The 21,750-nt window shown below is 36.9% G+C and overlaps 1 protein-coding gene across 1 annotated transcript in view; it reads left to right on the top strand.

Annotated features, from left to right (window-relative positions):
- Positions 1–20,739, top strand: part of LOC118573327 (sperm-associated antigen 16 protein-like) — a 119,546-nt gene extending 98,807 nt beyond the window's left edge. Inside the window, exon 10 of the mRNA XM_036173630.1 lies at positions 20,580–20,739. Within this exon, the coding sequence (XP_036029523.1) occupies positions 20,580–20,711 (132 nt within the window). The 3' untranslated portion in view covers positions 20,712–20,739. The remainder of the gene's footprint in view (positions 1–20,579) is intronic.
- Positions 20,740–21,750: the final 1,011 nt, after the last annotated feature.

Raw genomic sequence — 21,750 nt, forward strand, 5'->3', positions numbered from 1 at the left:
AAAAACTAGTACATAGGAATTTGGCAAAACAGACGAACAGAAGGAAAAGAGGCCAAGACAAGGTCCAAGAAACAAGAGGCTCCACTCATTTGCACACTCAGGAATCCCATGAAGACACTAAACTAGAAGACACATGTATACACAACGGACCAGTGTGGAGCCGGGCGGTGGCGCACGCCTTTAATCCCAGCGCTCAGGAGGCAGAGGCAGAGGCAGACAGATCTCTGTGAGTTCGAGGCCAGCCTGGTCTACAGAGTGAGATCCAGGACAGGCACCAAAAGTACACAGAGAAACCCTGTCTGGAAAAAATAAACAACAAAACAAAACAAAATAACACCCCCCAAAAAAATAAAACACCCCCCCAAAGAAAAATACATAAATGAAATAAAAGTTAAAAAAATTTAAAGGAAGAGGCCTGACAGGACATTATGAGACAAGAGGCTCCAAAGATGCCACTGAGCTCATTTTCTGTTGGCCATCTACTGCTAGGCAGCAGCTACCCTTAACAGTAGCTGGTTTCTGCAGTGAGACTTCCTTGGAGGAAACTAACTTTTCATTTGCAAGTGGTTATCAACTGGAGATTGATTCTGGGTTAGAGATTGGGGCATGTGTCTGTAGATTTTGATTATTAATTGAAGTTCTGACTGTAGTTGATTAGTAACAAATGGCTCAGAGGCAAAGGAGTGTAGCACAATTTTAAGACTAACCTGTTTGCTCGCCCAGTGTTATTATACTCCATTTCTTAAGAGTTGATGGGCTTCTAGGGTGGGGATGCAGAATCTCACCAGGCAAATCCATATTTTGCATCAATCATAGTCCCCATATTTATGGAGATTCCTATAGAGAGTTAGTGGTAGGTTGATAAATTATATTCAGTCCTTTCTAATTAACCCTCTCAACCATGAACATATTTCAGCAAGGTTCCTTAGAAACTGGATGCCATCCTATCCTAAGCCTTTCTGTGATATTGAACAAAAAATAAAAGTACTAATTGGGGTGGTATAATCTACTAGCTGGTTATGTTTCTGTAGCCATATAGAGAGCAAGGAATAAGTTACTGTATTTCAGTATTAGAATTAGCTTGTATCAGGTCATTCCTTCTTCAATACCCATTAAAGCTATTTGGTTGCTTTAAATTTAATCACACAGCAAAACAAAAGTGGAGTTTTGACAGAGCAATAATGTATGTGAAAGGGCTATGTTAATAAAGTCAGGAACACTACTTTTACTAATAGAGTTTATAGCCATATGACTTATTGCTGGTGTCTTTGAACATGAAGCTAGTAGTATTTTATATTTATAAGAACTATCTGCCATCATTACTTCAAGGATGGTTAACTAGAGTCTCTTTAGGTGCCTGTATACCCTTTCAGATCATGAACTACTTTAACATCTTTAGATCCCAAAGAATTCAGCACATCACTTGCACATTAATACTTTTTTTTTCCCTGAAGGAATTAATGGACTGTTCTAGATGTTCTGGAAGTTTCCTTCTATTTACACTTTGCAAATAGAAGTAATGGGAAGCTAAAATCAAGAAAAATTAATTTATTATCTATTTATCTTCTGAATATCTTTAGAAATTTTCTAATTTAAAAACAATAATCCTTGCATATTCCTGCTAATGATTTCTATTGAATTTAATGAGTCAAAGACAGTCAGTCCATAGGTATGTTTTGCTTTTTCTCCTAATGTTCACATTCCTTATGAATCTTTGATGTGTTTGTATTAATATTTTGTTTTCAGCATTTCAAATAAATTTAATCTACCATGCCATGCATCCTTACCTCTGTTCTTAGATACCCTGGCCTCCATTTTTTCTGGAACACATCACCACCTCTTCTTACGTTTCCTCAAACTGATTTTTATTCTATCTGAAGTTCTCTTCCCTTAGAATTCAGGCCATCTGCATCATCACTACACATCTTCATTCCAATTCCACCTTTTCTGTGCAGCCTCTTCATTTCTCTATCATTTCTGCATTAAGATGGACTGTCCCACATTCACCCTTCTCTGCTCAGTTCCCAGTTCCTTTATTTTACTACTCCATGTTCTTTTCTTTCCAGAGAAGATTTTGTCTCCTAACAGGTCATGAGATTTACTTGCACATGTCCACTGTGTATTTTTTTCTCTTCCCAGTGTATTGTTCGCTGCATCAGGTGTTTTTCTTTTCTTTTTGCTAGTGTATGTCAGGCAGTTGGTATAGTGTTGGGTAAATTAGGATTACCAATAAGTAGTTCACTGGCAGAGTACTAGCCTAGCATATCCAAGGCATTGGTTTGATCCCCAGCTCCCTCACCCAAGGATCAAGGAAGAAAGAGCAGGGAATTTACATGTTTAGTAAAAAAAAAAAAAAAAAAAAAAGGAGATAACATTTTTATGTTACAGGATGTAAAGTAGACTATATTTCTTTTTTAAATATGTAAAATGTGTATGAACTATTAATTAATTCATTTGAATTATCTTTCTGATGTCTGACTTTTGAATGCCAGACCTCTTCTTTAAATTGTTACAAAAACAACCTTATTTAAAATTCAAAGATCAGAAGGATCATTGAATCTTGCACTCGTAAAATAAGGTAAATGTTGAAGATTACATTAATAACAAGTACCTTGTGTAGCTCAGAGTGGATGTTGTTTATTTTACTGTGGAGCTTTGTAACTATCTAAGTCAGCAAGCCGCAAGCCGCAAGCTGATGTCCTCATGGATATCCTCAGAGAATGGAAAATTGAGTTGGTTATTATTTCATCACTTTAGGATAGACTTGTACATAGGTGTGGATAGTCAAGTAAAAAGATTCCAGTCAATTAGGAGAGTATTAGGGTATGTACCCTTGGCCATTGGTGCAAGTGTAACTTATACAGCAAATTTTTGAACCATTTATATGAAATGGAGGCAGGAACACACGTGTGGAGACTTGTCAGTCACCCATACTTTTTACCCAGAAAATAAATCACAAAATATTTTACATTTACTAATTTGATTACTAATTACTAAGTTGAATAGTAAAATTACAAATTCTTGGTCTTATTTACTTGACATTTTATGAAATGCTAGCCGAAATGGCCACTTTGGTTACTATCCAGGAATGCTTATTTCTGAACTTTCATGTGCTTTTTCCTGTATTTCCATTTTATTTACCCTCTCTTTAATTTTAGATTTGCAGCACTTTTATGTGATAATGCTAGTCCTAAACAAAACAAAATTTATATTTAGAATTATATTACATGTAATGTAATTAACTTACTATTGTGTAACATCTTGTGTTATAATTTAAAAATCCAACAGCTTAAATATGAGCCAGGGTGTAAAGGTCATGACTGGGGAACCCACAGAGACAGCTGACCCAAGCTCCTGGGAGCTCACTGACTCTGGACTGACAGTTGGGGAGCCTGCATGAGTCTCACCTAGGCTCTCTGCATGTTTCTGTTTCTGTGGCTCTCTCCTAGCAGTGAGATCAGGACTTATCCCTGGTGCTTGAGCTGGCTTTTGGGAACCCAATCCCCAAGCTGGGTTGCCTTGCCCAACCTTCATGCAGGGGGAGGAGCTTGGTCCTGCCTCAACTTGATGGTTCCATGCTGTGTTGACTCATGTGGAAGGTCTGCCCCTTTCTGAGTGGAGAGGAAGGAGGAGTGGATGGGGGTATGTGTGGAAGGGGGGTGAGGGGAGGGAACTGAAGGAGAGGAGGGAGGCAAAACTGTGATCGGTACATAAAATAAATGAAGAAAAATTAATTAAAAAAATTAAAAAATATTAAGTTGCACAACAATTTATATCAATTTCACAACATTAAAGCCAGAGTAGAACAACTGATCTCTGTTGGAATTTCAGTCACAAAGGCGCATTCTTAGTCTTCAATTTGGAAGCCTGCCAACTAGAGAATGTGCTAGGCAGTCAGTGCAACTGACAAGTCAGTGGGGGAACTGCTTGCTCTGTCACATATATATATCTTCAGGAAAATTTAACTTTGTTCTTTGTTTCTGGTTTGTAGAGATTACACAATTGTTTGTTTTAAATGAAAATTACAGAGAAGTGTATAATCTAAAAGTCAGTGAATTTCTACTGTCGATTTCAGTCTCTGTGTTTCTAGGTGAGAGAAGTTAATAAAGGCTTGGAACGTCTTTATTTCCAAGGTAACTGGTAATGGAGAATATCTTTACAAAATTAAACAGATTATGTCTTTTTTATTATAAAAAGATTATAATTATATCATAAATTTCCCTTTATTTGATTTCTGTCATCTTTCAATTAATTTCCCATGTGTATTTATTGGAAAATAATGTTGACAGAGTTTTCATAACTATTTTTCATAGTAGTGAACTGACCTGATTTAAAGACCTATTGTAAAAAAAAATGCTTGTATGCTCATTAGCTACCCATAAGCAATAAGAAGACTCTGTATAAGTGACCATCCTAGCCTCCTTGAGTACTTCTTCAATTTTGTTTAGAAACTATTTATGCTTTTAGGGATTATGGAAGCAGAAAGGATGGCCTCCAAAGAATTAGAAAGGTGTGTGCTCATCATGCCAGAAGCAGGAACTCTGTCCATTGGCTGCCCTCAGAAATGTGTGTGTTGAAACAGGGAGCCATTGGTATAGTTCATATTTTCAGGAAGGAAATTTAAACCAAGGAATGCAATGGATTCAGGTTCTTATCGATAGCTATCGGGGTCCAGCCCCTCAATAGCCTTCACCCAGAGTTCCAGAAGAGACTCTGCGGGTGGCAGATTGAGGGATTCACTAAAAATCTATGTACATGAAACTCTTAGTCCATACACTTTATTCTTGTGAGTCGTTCTCTCTTTACATAGTCTCTATTCTGCTCTCATGCCGAGCTCCATCCTCAAGTTGAGTATTCCAGTTCAAGAAGATGCCAAATGGACCATGTTCTTAGGAACCCAGGACTCTAATTACCATTTGCTCTGTCAGAGGAGTCAAATGATTCTCTTTAGTTGTGGTAGAAGGCAAACCATAGGGATCATTTGCCTTTTATCAGCAGTACAGTTAGAGACAAGAATAATGGTTCAGTTTCTGGAGTTGTGGGAAAAGGAGAACATGAAGGTTTCAGGTAGAAGTGAGATTCTGGCCTCACTGATTGGCTTTGTGAAGGTTGTTGTCCTATTTAATCTGCATCTTTTCCCAAATGACTCTCAGTATGCAGAACTGTTGTTACTGTTTGACATAGTACAATGTGGGTCATTAAATAAATGGTAGTGATTATTTTTAATACTAAGTACACATATTTTAATACTAATTACACATGCCCCCACATAGACTCTTGCTGCATTTCCTGTTTATTCTGATCAATCTAATGATTAGTTCAAAATCTTAAATGAAGTTAGTTTTGTGAACATAATTGTACATTATAAATAAGAGCTGAGGGGCCCCTTTTACCATGCAATAAGTTTTTTTTTTCAATTTAATTCTTGAGTAACTAATATTTTATTACATTATTTTGATGATACTTCAGTGATATTAAAATGGAAATAAATGACTCATTCAAATCCAATGGTATTACATTTTTATTCATTTTTATTAATACAGTCATTTTAATATTGTAGAGATTATTTATGACATGAAATGGCCTACATTTATTTCTTAGGTTCTCTTTTCATGGTCCATATTTTTGCAGATATAGCCTATAAATCTCTTTAGCCAGATATGCTGAATTTTGAAATCTTGGCTTTGATGAGAGAGATCTTTGAACCTAAGGGACACCAGCATGGCCTGGAGATCTGGCAGATGGGCTTGTGGAATCAGGTTATTGGGCAGCATAGGCCTTCACCTTGGTACAGTGAAGATGGAATAGAGAACTCATATCTCTAGAAGGTTCCTAGATAATGCTGGTCCATAAACCAGAGGAAAATTCTGTGATAACCACTAGTATCATCTAATGGTAGTCACTTTCCAAATATACATATTATTCACCATAGTAACTATGCTAAAAATCCATTTATTTATACACTTATTTAACTCTAGAAGTTAATGTTTTAAGGTGTCAACTTTGGTGTTATCTTCAGGAATATGCCCAACATTTTAATAACTCCTTAGTTCTTTGACAATTTCATACATGTATAAAATGCATTTGGGTTGCTCTTTACCCCCATAGTCTTACCTCCCTCCCAGCGCTATCAATCTGTCTTCCTCCCTACCAGTCTCTTTCCCAGGTTTATGACTCTGGGCTCTATTTTCTGGCCTATTTAGTTTAACCATGTGGTCAGTGTATCCACTGGATTGGAACTATCCAGCAGAGCCTGGTGGTTATACAACAGAAGGCATTGACCTCCCCTATCTCTGTATCAATCACTAGGAAGTAGTTCAGCATCTAGGGATAGGTGTCCCTGCGCCCCTCCTCCATACAAGCCTGCCTGGTGGTATCTCTTCCTCTTCAGATCAGTGTAGTCATCCACAGTTGTGGAGAGTGCATGGTTGCAGTGCCTGTGAATTGCTCGAGAGATGGTAGTTTGCATTTCTCCTTATTTTCTGGCTCTTCAGTTCTTTCTTCCTTCTTCCACAGTGTACCCTCAGCATTAGAGGGGATTGTATACATGTCTTGTTTAGAGTTGAGTACTCAGCTTCCATTTACTAGAAATGTGTGCATCCATAGTCTGCATTCACCACAGTTCACTAGAAAGAGGTAATTCTGATTAAGACTGTAAGTGAAAGATGTCTATGGGTATAAGCATGTGTATTTAGAAGGCAACTTACTACTATGTAAACTCACCTAAATAACTTAGTTAAGTTCTTTCCTAGGACCTATGGCTTCCCCTGGCCTGAGTTTTTTCTTTTTTTCTTTTTTTAGTTGGTTTACAGGCTAGATGAGGCTTCCTTTTGTGGAGATAGTGTGTCCCCCAATATATTGTGCACTCTAATAAACTTATCTGGGGTCAGAGAACAGAACAGCCACAAGATAGACATAGAGGTCAGAAAATGGTGGCACACACCTTTAATATTAGCCTTTTGGAGGCAGAGATCCATCCGGATCTCTGTGAGTTCAAAGCCACACTGGAAACAGCCAGGCATCGGTGACACAGGTCTTTAATCCCAGGAAGTGATGGCAGGAAGCAGAAAGGTATATAAGGTGTGAAGATCAGGAACTAGAGGCATTTAGGCTTTGGAGCAGCAGTTCAGCTGAGATCCATTTGGATGAGGACACAGAGGCTTCCAGTTTGAGGAAACAGGATGGGCTGAGAAGTTGGTGAGATTTGTGTTACACCCATTCCTTCAAATCCAATGAGAAAACAGTTGTTTATCCCCACAACAGTCATACCACTATTGCACAAGTGGAGCATCCCACCTAGCAGGTTCCTATTGTAGTTTATAAGGTTTCCAGCTGGATAAAATCATCATTACTAGTTTTCTCTAGCAACCTGCCTGGCGCACTCCAGCACTACAAAAACTGCTTGGGAGGGAGAGAGCCTGTAGATCAGCGCCAGCCAAAAGTGTTTCTTGAAATAATAATTCTTTTCATGAAAAATGCTATAAATATTAAGTATGCATCTAGTATAATTCACTATGTTTGTAAATCAGGCAGCTCTTGGATCTCTATTCTGGTAGTTTATAGAACAAATAGGCCATTAAGTCTGGAAATATACTTTAAAATATGGTGGAGTTGTAGAGTTTTCAAGTATAATTTATGTCTGCCCACTTATTTCTGTTCATCTTTTTGCCTCATCCTAATTCGATATGAATCAGTGTAAGGAATGTCTCGGTTGATAGCTTTAAAATATATTAAAACAAACTCTTTTTTATGCAGTATATAGTAAAAACATTAAAGAATGATTAGGAGCTTACTAGTACTAAATACAAAATGCTTGCCTTTGGGAAAACAGCATTTTGCAAATGTACTGCTTTTTCCCTAAGATCTGAAGCCCTAAGAATATAAACAAAAATAAAGGTTAAGAGAGAAAACAAATATATAAGTAATGCTTTTCCTGGCTCACTGTAATTTTCAAACTTAGCCTGTGAATGCCAATTAGTCCAAGCAAGTCTTGCTGATAATGTCAGCTGTCAGTCATTCCTAGGTAGTGGAGTGATGTGTGAGGTTTGCCAGCAGGTAACAGACCACATGAGTGATGAAGGAAGTAATGAGGACCCAGAGCCTTAGTACAACTTTTTCATCTCTGGTAAATATCTTTCTATGAGGGGAATTAATGAAAGAAAAGAAATGTCTCATTAAAATTTATTTCAATTTAGTTCATTTTCAATAAGTTATACCTTAAAACATTAATCTTTTAAGGTTGAATTTTTAAAAATTCATGTAAATGACCAATGATCTACCATTTTACACCATGATTGATTGTTGAACACAACTTATAGGAGAAAAGCCACAAATTTATATTAAAATTTTGGTTTGAATTGAATTAAATATTCATATCAATTTTCATGAGATGTGTGACAAAGCCATCTGACAGACTTTGAGTCCACAAAATATTCAACTAATAAAATTTGTTTTATATAGATATATCAACATATATATATGTATATATATATATATAAATGTAATTCAGAAATATTTTATATTACTGTCTCATTAGGTACTTTATCTTGTTGCTAGAGTTAAGGGAATTTTCTTATATTGTAGCTCTGGTTTTCTCACTGCATATATGAAGTTTAATTTTATCATTTATCAGATTTAATCATCTATAGTAATAAGTCTTCATCATCATTCCATTTTCCTTTTGACTTATGCCTACCTACCCACCCATATATTTATATATATCCATTCATCTTTATCTTATCAACATAATCATAGGCACAATTAGTAATATTACATCAATCAGATGTAACTCTCTCATCTATTAACATAATTGTAATATCTGTAATTACTGATAAATATATGCTCTCTGTTCTGATAGTTTTATTACTTATCTCTTCACTTTAATATTCTTTACATATTTCTCCTCTAGCTTTTAGATATTACATTTTTTTGAGCGTGTAGGTGCACACATGTAAGATGGTGTGCATACATGTATATACATGCAAATGTGGAGGTCAGGAGTCTATCCTGAGTATTGTTTCTCAGGCCAGATCTGTGAGGTTTAATGTTACTTTTCCACTTGACATAATATATAATCACCTGGGAGATGAGGCTCTGAATGCATCTGTGGGAGATGGTCATAACTATGTTGTGGTGGGGAAACTTTCTCACTATGGATGGCACCATTCTGTGGATGGAATTCTAGAGTCTGTACTGGATAAAAGGAACTGTGCACCTGTGTACTCTCATTCCTGACCAGTTCCTGAAGTTCCTGTCGCTTTGACTTTCTTACCATGCTGGACGAGAACCTTGAATTTTGAGCCAAATTAAACTTTCTCCATGAATTTGATTTTGTTGGGGGTATTTTATCACAGCAACAGGGAAGAAAAAAAAAACAACTAAGTTACCATCTTCCTTGTTTTTATGGACAAGGTCTTATTTTTGTTGACAAGGTCCCTTCTTGTCCTGGAGATTGCTAGTTAGGTCTATTGTTGGATGGCCGATGAGCTCAGATTTGCCTATCTCTGCCTCCTCAGTGCTGATGTTTCAAGCATTTACTATCAAACCTGATTTTTTTTCCCCATGGGTTCTAAGGATCAAACACAGGCCCCTTGGTTATGGACAATGCACATTTTACTGACTGAAAAAGTTTTTTAATTTTTATAATTTTCTTGAGGAAATGTCACTCTGAATAGACAAATACATTCTATTTGTGACCTGACACTTTTCTTTTTCTTTCTTTTCTTTCTTTTTTCTTTTTCTTTTTCTTTTTTTTTTTACACAGTGTTTTGTCTGCATTTATCCCTGCATGCCAGAAGAGGGCACCAGATCTCATTACATATGGTTGTGAGCCACCATGTGGTTGCTGGGAATTGAACTCAGGACCTTTGGAAGAACAAGCAGTGTTCTTAACCTCTCAGCCATCTCTCCAGCCCAACACTTTTCTTTTTTAAATGTAATTCTTTATTGACTCTTTGGAAATTTCACATCATGCGTTTCAATCCAGCTCACTTCCCAGTCAGTCCATATCTGCTCCTTACCCCTGCAGTATGGCCTCCCCCCAAATTAATTAAAAACAAAACAAAACCAACCAACCACCAACAAACCAACCAACCAATGTAATAAACAAAAACCTATCTTGCTCCTTCATCTTTCCAACATCTCTTCATCCATCCTAGTAGCATGGGGAGCTGCAGTGTGTCATGCAGTACACCCTTTTGTCTGGTCAGACCTACCCACAAAATGTTCACTGTAATGAGGCAATGGTCTGGTTCAAGGCCTCTGGAACACCATTATCACTGGGCCCTCATTGAAACTCTTCTCAGACATCCTATTATTGCCCTGAGTCATGGCCCTTGAACACCAACATGGCTTCAGGCATTGGTATTTGCTTTTGATAGTATCAGGAGCCACAAGCATCAACACAGACCTTGGCTGAGGTAGGGCCATAGACCCAGACATGGCGTTCAGCAGAAGCCCTAACCCAGATGATGTCATGGCCCCAGAGACTGCACAGCCCTTGGACATCAACATGGCCACAGGATGCAGGCTAGACCCCGGGCATCCTTTGGTGGCACCATGGGACACAGACATCACAGACCATAACGTTGGTAGGACCACAGACCCAGACCTGGTCCTCAGAAGCAGCCCAGGCTCAGATGTCACCATGGCCCCAGTGGCAGTGTGGCCCTTGGACACCAACATGGCCCCCAGTGGTGGCTCAAACCCATGGCATTGGCATTGTCTTTGATGGTATCAGGTGTCATAGACATCAACACAGACTCTGGCTGTGGTAGGGCCTCAGACTCAGACATTGCCCTCTGCAGGGGCCCTGGCTCAGATGACACACCATAGTCCCAGTGGCAGCATGGTCCTCAGACACCAACAGGGCTATAGGATATGGCCTAGACCCAGGCCAGTCCATGAACATCAGAGACCCTGACTGTGGTAGGACCATCAATCCAGACATAGTTCCCGGCAGCAGCCTAGGCTCCGATTGGACCTGACACTTACCATAGTGCTTCCCATGGACTAAATACTCAAAGGTTATCTGGAGGAATAATTTGAATTTATAGCTCAAAATTGCTTGAGAGTAATTCCTGTGAGCATCAGTTGAATGGAGAGAAAAGAATAATGTAACAAAGAAGAAAGACCTGTATTGAGTAGTCTGGACCAACCTGTGGCTCAGAAGAAGCTTAGTACCCAGACATTCATGAGGAATGGATAGAAAGCTTGATTTGCCCATATTATTAGATACATGGGATGCCTGAAACATCCCAGGTATGGAGAGAAAGGAGCAACATGAATTCCATCCTTTGAAAATAAACAGCGAAACTATATTGAATCACAGCTGGACCGGGAAGCTTAAACCTCCTCATTATTTTGGGACAAATAAGCAGTTAACTGATATGGGACTAAGATTCAAAAATAGTATCAACCTTCTAAAATCAAGTCTGCTTCCATCAACTGCCCAAGAGAATATTGAACCTGTAATTTGATTAATGTGGAATATTTTATAATAGAATGTGAAAGTGTTCAAAATGAATTTATTCACCTGTTGGAATTACCATGGGTCACTAACTATAGATATAATGAAAACAGCAACAGAGATAGTGAATGTTTATTTCTGACATACTGGGTGCCAAGCAAGCAATGGCTGCTTTACAAGGATTATGTCACTTATCACTCACAGCAGCCTCAAAAATAGGGAAGATTTGGTCCTTATTCACCATCAATAAAGCATACCTAAAGATGTGTTAAACAGCTTGCCCAACTTTACATTTCCCGGCATGACATAGTTGAATTGCTAAGGAAAGGTCTGGTTTTCCAACCTGAGTTTTACATCTGAAATTGTTACTCATTTGGTCTGGGGTGGGACCAGGGATTGTGGTGTGGTTTTGGAGCTGTGAGATGATTTCAAGTCACAGAGTTGAGAGCCACTAGCCAGTGAAGCATACCCCTCGCCTGCCTCCCAGGTGTACTTTGTCAATACAAATAAATGGCTGGAAAGGACAGTTTACAGCTTGACTTTCCTTCCTCTGTCCTGTATGCATTGTCCTTAGTCATGTCATTCACATTGACCCCATTGCGTCTCCCTGACCATTGGTTGGCTGTTGTCTCCTGGAATGCTGGCTGAGTGACTGGAGTTCCTGGTTTTGTCTCTGTGCAAGCATGCATCTTGACACAGCATTACTATAATGAGGGCTTGGTTTGTTTTTCTTGAAAATCTTTCAAATACCTGTTTGGTTATTATTATATTTTCTTCTATGCTTAGAAATAGGTGACAGGAGTTGGTAACATTTTATTAAATGCTCAATTTTATTAATTTATATAGTTTAATAACAATGCTTATGAAAGTGATACATATAAATGTTTTTAAGGAATGCAGTTTTCTGTGTGCATATGTGTGCATTCACATTGTTAACATAGTACTGATTAGGAGTATAAGTTGGTATTCTTTTTCTGAAGAGATACCTATGAAAAACTTTCATGTTTTTGTTAAATATTTGCTTTACTTGAATTAATTATTTATGTTTCTGAAAGCGTGTTGGTGCTTTAGGAAAAATAATTTATGTGTATATGTTTATAGACAGAAAGCTCTGTTTGTAGCATTGAATACCACAAAAGAGAAAAAACATATATTATAAAAATATGGCATTTATAATTTTTATAAAACAGACTAAATAATATGTCACATGAAAATATAACTGTGATAGCATTACAAGGAAACTTCAGGATGAATAAGAAATCATTGTCCCTCTCATACAGTAAGTGTAGGTGACTTCAATACTCTCCTCTCCTCAATAGACAGGTTATCAAAACAAAAACTAAAAAGAGAAATCCTGGAGTTAAAAAAATATCATAAATCTTTGCATTTCCAGGATAATTAGGGATGTTGAGCAATTCCTTAAATGTCTTTCAGCCATTTGAACTTCCTCTGTGGAGAATTCTCTGTTTAGTTCTATAGCCCATTTCTTAATTGGACTGTTGGGCATTTTGATGTCTAATTTCTTGAGTTCTTTATATATTCTGGATATCAGCCCTCTGTCAGATGTGGGGTTGGTGAAGACCTTTCCCATTCTGTAGACTGTCACTTTGTCTTGTTGACCATGTCCTTTTCTCTACAAAAGCTTCTCAGTTTCAACAGGTCCCATTGATTGACTGTTTCTCTCAGTGTCTGTGCTACTGGTGTTATATTTAGAAAGTGATCTCTGGTGCCAATGCGTTCAAGAGTACTTCCTACTTTCTCTACTATCAGGTTCAGAGTAACTGGATTTATGTTGAGGTCTTTGATCCACTTGGATTTAAGTTTTGTGCACGGTGACAGATACGGATTTATTTGCAGCCTTCTACACATTGACATCCAGTTATGCCAGTTGCTCAACATCCCTAATTATCTGGGAAATGCAAATCAAAATGACTCTGAGATACTACCTTACACCTGTCAGAATGGCTAAGATCAAAAGCACAGAAGACAGCTTATGCTGGAGAGGATGTGGAGCAAGGGGAACTCTCCTCCACTGCTGGTGAGAATGCAAGCTTGTACAGCCACTTTGGAAATCAATATGGTGCTTCCTTAGAAAATTGGGAATCCATCTCCCCCAAGACCCAGCTATAGCACTCTTGGGCATATACCCAAGGAATGCTCAATCATACCACAAGGGCATTTGCTCAGCTATGTTTGTATCAGCTTTGTTTGTAATAGCTAGAACCTGGAAACAACCTAGATGCCCTTCAACTGAAGAATGGATAAAGAAAATATGGTACATATACACAATGGAGTACTACTCAGCAGAGAAAAACAATGACATCATGAGGTTTGCAGGCAAATGGATGGATCTAGAAAAAATCATCCTGAGTGGGTTAACCCAGACTCAGAAGGACAAACACGGTATGTACTCACTCATAGGAGGATACTAGATGTAAAACAAAGATGACTAGACTGCTACACAACTCCAAGGAGGCTACCTAGAAAACGGGACCCTAGGGAAGACTCAAGGATCACCCAATGACAGAGAAATGGATGAGATCTACATGAACAACCTGGACAACAGTGGGAGTAATGAAGGGCAAGATTTGAGGGAAAGAAAGCTTAGGGGAGCAGGAGATCCCAGCTGGATCAAGAACAGAAAGGGAGAACAAGGAATAACAGACCATGATAAATGAAGACCACATGAGAACAGGAATAGGCAGAGTGCTTGAGAGGTCCCCAGAAATCCACAATGATATATCCTCTGTAGTCTGCTGGCAATGGTTGAGAGAAAGCCTGATCTGACCTAGTCTGGTGATCAGATGGCCAAACACCCTAACAGTTGTGCTAGAACTCTCATCCAATAACTGGTGGAAGTGGACGCAGAGATCCTCAGCCAGGCCCCAGATGGAGCTCCAGGTGTCCAACTGTCGAGAAAGAGGAGGGTCTGCAAGAGCATGAATTATTGAATCCAAGATTGCAAAAAGCACAGGGACAAATAGCCAATTGAATGGAAGCACATGAATTATGAACCCCCAGCTGGATCAGGCCCTCTGGATAAGTAAGACAATTGAATAGCCTGAAGTGTTTTGGAGGCACCCAGTCTGTGGGACCAGGATCTGTCCTTAGTGCATGAGCTGGCTGTTGGGAACCTTGGGCTTACACAGGGACACTTTGCTCAGTCTGGAAGGAGGTGACAGGACCTGCCTGTACTGAATCCACCAGGTTTAAATGAATCCCCAGGGGAGTCTTGATCCTGGAGGACATGGGAATGGAGGGGAGGGGCTGGAGGGAAGGCGGGGGTGGGAGGGGGGAGGACAGGGGAACCCATGGCTGATGTAAAAAATTTAAAAACATAATAATAAAGAAAAAAATTAAAAAAATATCATAAATCAAATGAACCTTGCAGGCACCTACAGATTATTTCACCCCCAAACGAAAGAAAGCATATACCTTCTTCTCTCCAGCTCATGGTGCTTTCTTCAAAATTGAGCATGTACTACAACACAAAACAACTGTTAACAGATATAAGAAAACTGAAATAATACTCTGCATCCTGTCTGAACACCAAAGATTAAAGGTGGATATCAACAACAGAAACATCAAAAAGTATCCCAACTCATGGAATCAGAACAACTCACTAATGAATGAAAATAGGTCAAGAAAACAATAAAAAGGAAATTAAAATGTTTTTACAATGAAATGAAAATGAAAACAAAACATATCAAACCTATAGGATATGATGAAAGTATTTGTAAGTGGCAAGTTCATAGCACTAAAAAAAAGTTCATAGCCTACATTAAAAAGCTGGAAAGATGTCATGTTAATAGCTTAGCAACACATCTGAAAGATCTAGAGCAATAAGAAGAAAGGATGCCTTCAAAGAAGAGATGTCAGGAAATAATCAAGCTCAGGATTGAAATCAATGAAATAAACAATACAAAAAAAATCAATGAAATGAAAAGTTGTTTCATTGAGAAAATCAGTAAGCCGAGTAAACCCTTATCAAGTTAAGTAAAGACAGAGAGAAAAAAATCCAAATTAACAAAATTAGAGAAAAAGGGGGTATTAAAGTAGACACTGAGGAAATTCAGAGAACCATTAGGATGCACAATAAAAAAAATCAATGTTCTACCAAATTGTAAAACCTAAAATAATGAAATTATATATATATATATATATATATATATTTATATAAAACCTATCATAGTTAAATGGAGATTAAGTAAATAATTTAAACACATAACCCCACAGAAATAGAAATAATAATTAGAAGTCTCATCATTTCCCTCCAAAAATAAAAAAGGCCCAGGTACAGATGGATTTAGCACAGAATTCTACTAAATCTTCAAAAGAGAAATAACACCAACACTCTTCAAATTCTCTTGAAAATATAAACTAAAGAAACATTCCTTAACTCTTTTGATGAATATCAAAATCACACAATGATTCCTCAAAAGTGAAAATTACAGAGCAGCATTCCTTATTACTGTAGATGTAAAAATTTTTATAAAATACTTTCAAACTGAATCCCATAACACATCAAAATGATTATCCACCATGTTCATGTTGCTTCATCACAAAAATGTAAGATGGAACAATATACATAAATTGATAAACTTAATCTACCAAATAAGGAGACTATCAGACAAAAACCATCCAATCATTAGATGCAGAACAGGCCACTGACAAAAAACAGCATCCATTTGTGATAAAAGTCCTTGCATAGAAGGGACATTCCTCAATGCAGTAAAGGAAATTTATAGCAAGCCTACAGCCAATGTCAACCTATACAGAGAGAAACACAAAATATGGAACACCAAAATCAGGAACAAGACAAGGATATCCACACTCTGTAGCCATTCACTATAATACTTGAAATCTTAACTAGAGCTATAAGTCAGTTGAAGGAGATCAAGTGGATATAAATAGGAAAGGAAGAAGTCAAAGTATTTTTATTTGCAGATATAATTTTATATACAAAAGAAGACATGAGAAGATGGGACTATCTCCTATGATCATGGATAGGTATGATTAATATTATGAACATGGCCATTCTATCAGAAGTGATCTGCAGATTTAATGCAATCAGAAATTTAAAAATACATTTTAAAACTTTATATAGAAAACACAAAAAGCTTAGGATAGCTAAAACAATCTTGAATAATATTATAACTGCTAGAGATACTGCCAGCCCAAATTTCAAGTTGTATTATAGAGCTATAGTAATAGAAACAGAATTGTATTGGCATTAAACAGAAATGCTGATTAACAGAATCAAATTGAAGACCTAGACATAAGTCCATATACCTACAGACATCTGATTTTTGACAAAGAAGTCAAAATACACAGTTGACATAAGACAACATATTCAATAAATTATTTGGATCAAACTGGGTGGCTCCATGTAGAAGAATGAAAATAGACCCATGTCTACCACCCTACACAAAATGTAGCTCCAAATGGATCAATTATGTCAGCCTAAGAGCAGATACTCTGAATCTGATAGAAGAGAAAGTGGGTAATATATTTGAACTCATTGGCACAGGAAAAGACTTTTGAACAATTTACTGATAGTACAGACCCTTAGATGAACAATTAATAAATTGGACCTCATAAAGATAATACGATTCTGTATGGCAAAGGACACCATCATTCAGGCAAAGGAGCATCCTATTGAATGAGAAATATATTTACCAATTATATAGCTGATAGATAACTAGTATCTAAAATATATAAAGAATTTAAAAACTAAACATCTGGAAGACAATCCAATTTTAAAATGGGGATAGGGAACTGAGGAGAGAGTTCTTAACAGAGGAAGCTCAAATGGGTGAGAAACACTCAGACTCTAAGTCTTAGAGAAGTGATCAACATCCTTAGCCATGAAGGAATGACAAGATGACGTTGAGATTTCATCGTACATCCATCATAATGGCCAAGATCAACAAAACAAATGACAGCCCCCTGCCTCTGAGGATGGAGTGAAAGGGAAACACTTATTCATTGCTGGTGGGAGTGCAAACTTGGACAGCCACTTTGGAAATCAATGTGACAGTTCTTCAGAAAGCTGGGAATCAATGTAGCACAAGATCTAGCTATTCCACTCTTGAGCATATATCCCCAAAACTACATCCTACTACAGAGACACTAGCTCATCCATATTCATTGCTGCTCTATTCATAATTTATTCATAATAATTTGGAAATAGCCTGGATATCATCAACTGATACATGGACACTGATACTATGGTACATTTTCACAATGGAATATTACTAGGCTGTTCAAAAACATGAAATTAGAAATTCACAGGTAAATGAATAGAGCTAGGAAAAAATCATCCTGAATGAGGTAACCCAGACTTCTGAAGTTATATTTATATATTGTGCTGCTTCTCTTATATGTGGATGTTATCTTTTAAGCTTCCCATATGTGTACCATAATCTGAATGAACACAGATGTTAGGTACTAAGTAAGAGGCTAGGGGGTGGTAGAGGCTATCCCAAGGAAGGAGGAAAAGAACAGAGTGGTGTTTGGAAACACAAAGACAAAACTAGAATAGGAGGGTTAAATAGGGAGGAGATATGGAGAAGGACAACTATCATTTAAGGGTCATTTAAAGAACTATGTGTCAACTCACTGTTTTAGATTCTTCATTTTAAAGCATAGACAAATATGAAAGAAATCTAAATGAAATTACCAAATAGAAGGGGATTCAGTGCTCTAACCAGACATTTTATGCTACCAAGTGAAACTTCCAGTTCCTGGAAATAAGTTACATCATGTTGGGTCTTTGGCCAAAGGGGCCTCAACAAAACCACGAAACATCACAGGCTATGGCCAAGGCTATGGGTTGCTCTCAACAAGCTGATGGTAAGGCCCCATTTCTGGAGACAATGCCATCAAACATGAAGAAATAGACCTGGTGCTTAACTCGAAGTGTTACCCTGCTGACTAGCATTTATGACACTGGAAGGTACTCTACATGCCACTGTAGGGGAAAAGGAATCATTAATATCACACAGGTACAAACTCTGCAACCTGAAAAAGTGATTCGCCTGCAAGCTATAGTGGTACATCAGTGGCACAAATGTTACAGGAGTATCCAACTACTTTTTTTAAAGCACACTCCATAAGATGGAACCTGTACTTGATACTGCTCAAGTAGTCCAGAACCTAAGATCAGTTAGTTCATAGACATTGGGAAAAATGTACTCATATTAATCTTCTAAAGGAACATAACAATACTCCTTATGTCACATTGTCATTTCCATAGGTCAGAGCTTCACACAATCATCAGAGAAGCTTCTTGCCATGCAGTGGACTTAACACTGAGATCCACAAAAGGACAATGTTCAGAGAACGAGACTTTGGAACATTCAGTCCTGAATGTAATTTCTTTCCCAAACTCCTTCTTCTAGGATCAGGAATCTATGTGGAAGAGGAGGCAGAAAGTGTAAGAACCCTAGAAGTGATTTATGACTCCAAGTAAACTGTGTTTTGCATATACAATGAGATTGTTGTGCATATGAACTCACAAAGACTGTGTAGCATTCACAAGATCTACACAAGTTCATGCCAGATGGGTCTCTGTGCTGAGAGGAGGAAGTGGACATGGAGACCCATCACTAACCAAGAAGCTATCTGCAGTTGATGACATCTAGCAAAGGGGAAATCTTTTCTTTGCCAATGGAGTCTCACTGGATACATCAACTACAGTTTAGAGCAGTTCCCATGCCCAGGAGTATTTTGATCAGCACAAAAAGAACTCAGTGGTATCTTTGTGGACTTTTTATTTCATTTTGCCTATTATTTCACATTTTTTATCTTAGTGGTCTTAATGTTTGTTTTGGTTTTGGTTGTTGTGTGTTTCTTTGTGTGCTTTTGGTTGTTTTCTTGCTTTGAGATGAGGACAGAAAACATAAAGTTGGATGGGTATGGAGGTGGTGAGAATCTTGTAGGAAGTGGGGAGGGGAAAACATGATAAAAACAAATTGCATTTTTTTTCAGTAAAAAAGAATAACAACAAAAATCATTCTCAAAAAGAAAAGAAATTATGGTCCCAACTTTATAGAAACTAGGGGGAAGAAATTAAATAATTAAACCAAAATGTGAGTAGTAATTATATCTTGATATGAGACAAGGATTGTTTTTTTTTCTGTGTAGTATTATAAAGCGTGTAAAATTTCTATGTGAATACATATTACTTTGTTAATCAGAAAATAATCCCACCTACAGAACTTGGTTAATATTTTCTAGCTGTGATGACATAAGGAATCCATTAGAATGTAATCTCCACGAGGGCATCAATTGTTATTGACTTTGTTCAAGAATATTATTTGGAAGAGTATGGCTTTTAGAGATATGATTTGAATAAATGCCTGAGTACAAAAATGAATATATCTCCATTTCCAATGGCAATTTTAGGAAGTAAATACTATGGAATTATTTGCTTTCATGTGTGTATGGATTTAAACAATTAATATATAAGCCATTTTGAATGCCTATCTTTAACATGCCTTCACCGAGCAGATTCCTTTCTTGTAGAGTTTGCTTGATGGGGAGAGGGTTAACTAACAAATGGAAATGTGAGTACTAATGTTTGTGATATGAAGGACTGTTACAGAAATCTTTTACCATTGGCATACACCTTTAAATTAGTCCTGTTTCCTTGGATTTAAATAAGAAAACCATAACTAACCTGTTAGCAAGTATCATTTTGCTATCCAATGAAAGTATTTGTAGGCATATCATTTACAGAGGACAAATGTGGTTCATGAATCCTTAGGCTTTGATGTTAAGGTTGAATGATTATCCAAAAATGGTGTTTGACAAATCATATAAGACATTATATTGTACTTTACAGTTATCCACAGAGGAAAGGCTTTCAAATAATTTTTAATATGAATGCAATTTAGAGCTAAATCATCCTTGAAACAAATAGATGCCTTGCTTTAAATTTTGTCTTTCTGGCATATTTTCTCAAAATTGAGGTGGGATATGAGGGATTGATGGTAAGAGTCATTTATAACAATATTTTTGTTAGAACTTTGCATGAAATAACTTAGTATCAATGTATGCAGTGGTGTGGTGGATATCTAACAGAGAGCTTTTTCTTCATCCCCACCAGGATTCGGTTTTTCCCACAGATATGCAACCAGATCCAAACTTGACTGCATGTAAAGAAAACCTTTGTCCAGCAAAATTTGACTACAAGCTAAACAATATTTTTAGACTTCATGATCTCCCAGTGAGCTGGTAGGACTCTTAAAGTTTTGTTAATGCTTTTGAGATCTAATTGTCCTGTCTAAACTGTGGTGCTCTTTTAACTATTCATGGCTTATGTGACTTACTCTTACCCTGTCTGTAAATAGCTACTTGCAGCAAAGGAAGCATCTACCTGTGGCTGCTGAGAGATTGTTTAAATTAATGGTTTAGGCACTTGGTGGCAGTGCAGACTAAGTGTGTTATTGTGATGATTATTGGTGAGGTTATAGTTCCAGCTTAAAATAATACACATGGTTTTAAGAGAGTTTTTCAGGGTTATTTTTAACCTGAGATCTGAAGAAGACTATGAATATCATTTATTTTGTTGATTCTAGCAATGTTGATTTTCCTAGTAATATAATTTTTAATTTGTTCCTTTTGAAATCATAATTCCATGAACTCTAGTCACATTGATTTAAAGAAAACATATATTATATTCATTAAACTATACTTACTTTATGAATCTGAACATTTATATTTATGAAAATGTATTTACTTTGTGTCTTTGAACACTGATATGGTTGTTAAGTTTTTTTGATAAGATGTCTCTGTCAGTAATCTGTCACTATAAAACAAAAATGTGTGGACCACTTAGACTTCAGTAAATAGTTTTTCTTGCTAATCGTAGATATTAATTATAGTTCTGGTAAACAGCATGGCTTTCTTGCATTTTGAAATATAATCTAAGGTATATGCAATTTTTCTTCAAGAATTCATGACTTGAGTCATATTCAGGAAACAGTTCTATAATTATTCATTAACTTCTTAAGCAAGACTAATGTCTTGTACCTGTCATAATTACATATATTTTACCTCTAGTTCTTCTCTTTTCCATTTGAAATATGTCCATTGCTTTTTATGATAGTATGGTATGGCATTTTGATGAAATATGATTATAGGTGATATATAAATATATAAGCATATAGATATATAGATATACTGAATAGTATTTGATTACATCTTAGGAAGAAAAATATTACCTATGATGTTTTACTTAAGTGCACAATAGATATGATCTTAGTGACAAGATCAAA

This window comes from Onychomys torridus, chromosome 23 (genome assembly GCF_903995425.1).
Source record: "Onychomys torridus chromosome 23, mOncTor1.1, whole genome shotgun sequence".
Lineage (NCBI taxonomy): Eukaryota > Metazoa > Chordata > Mammalia > Rodentia > Cricetidae > Onychomys > Onychomys torridus.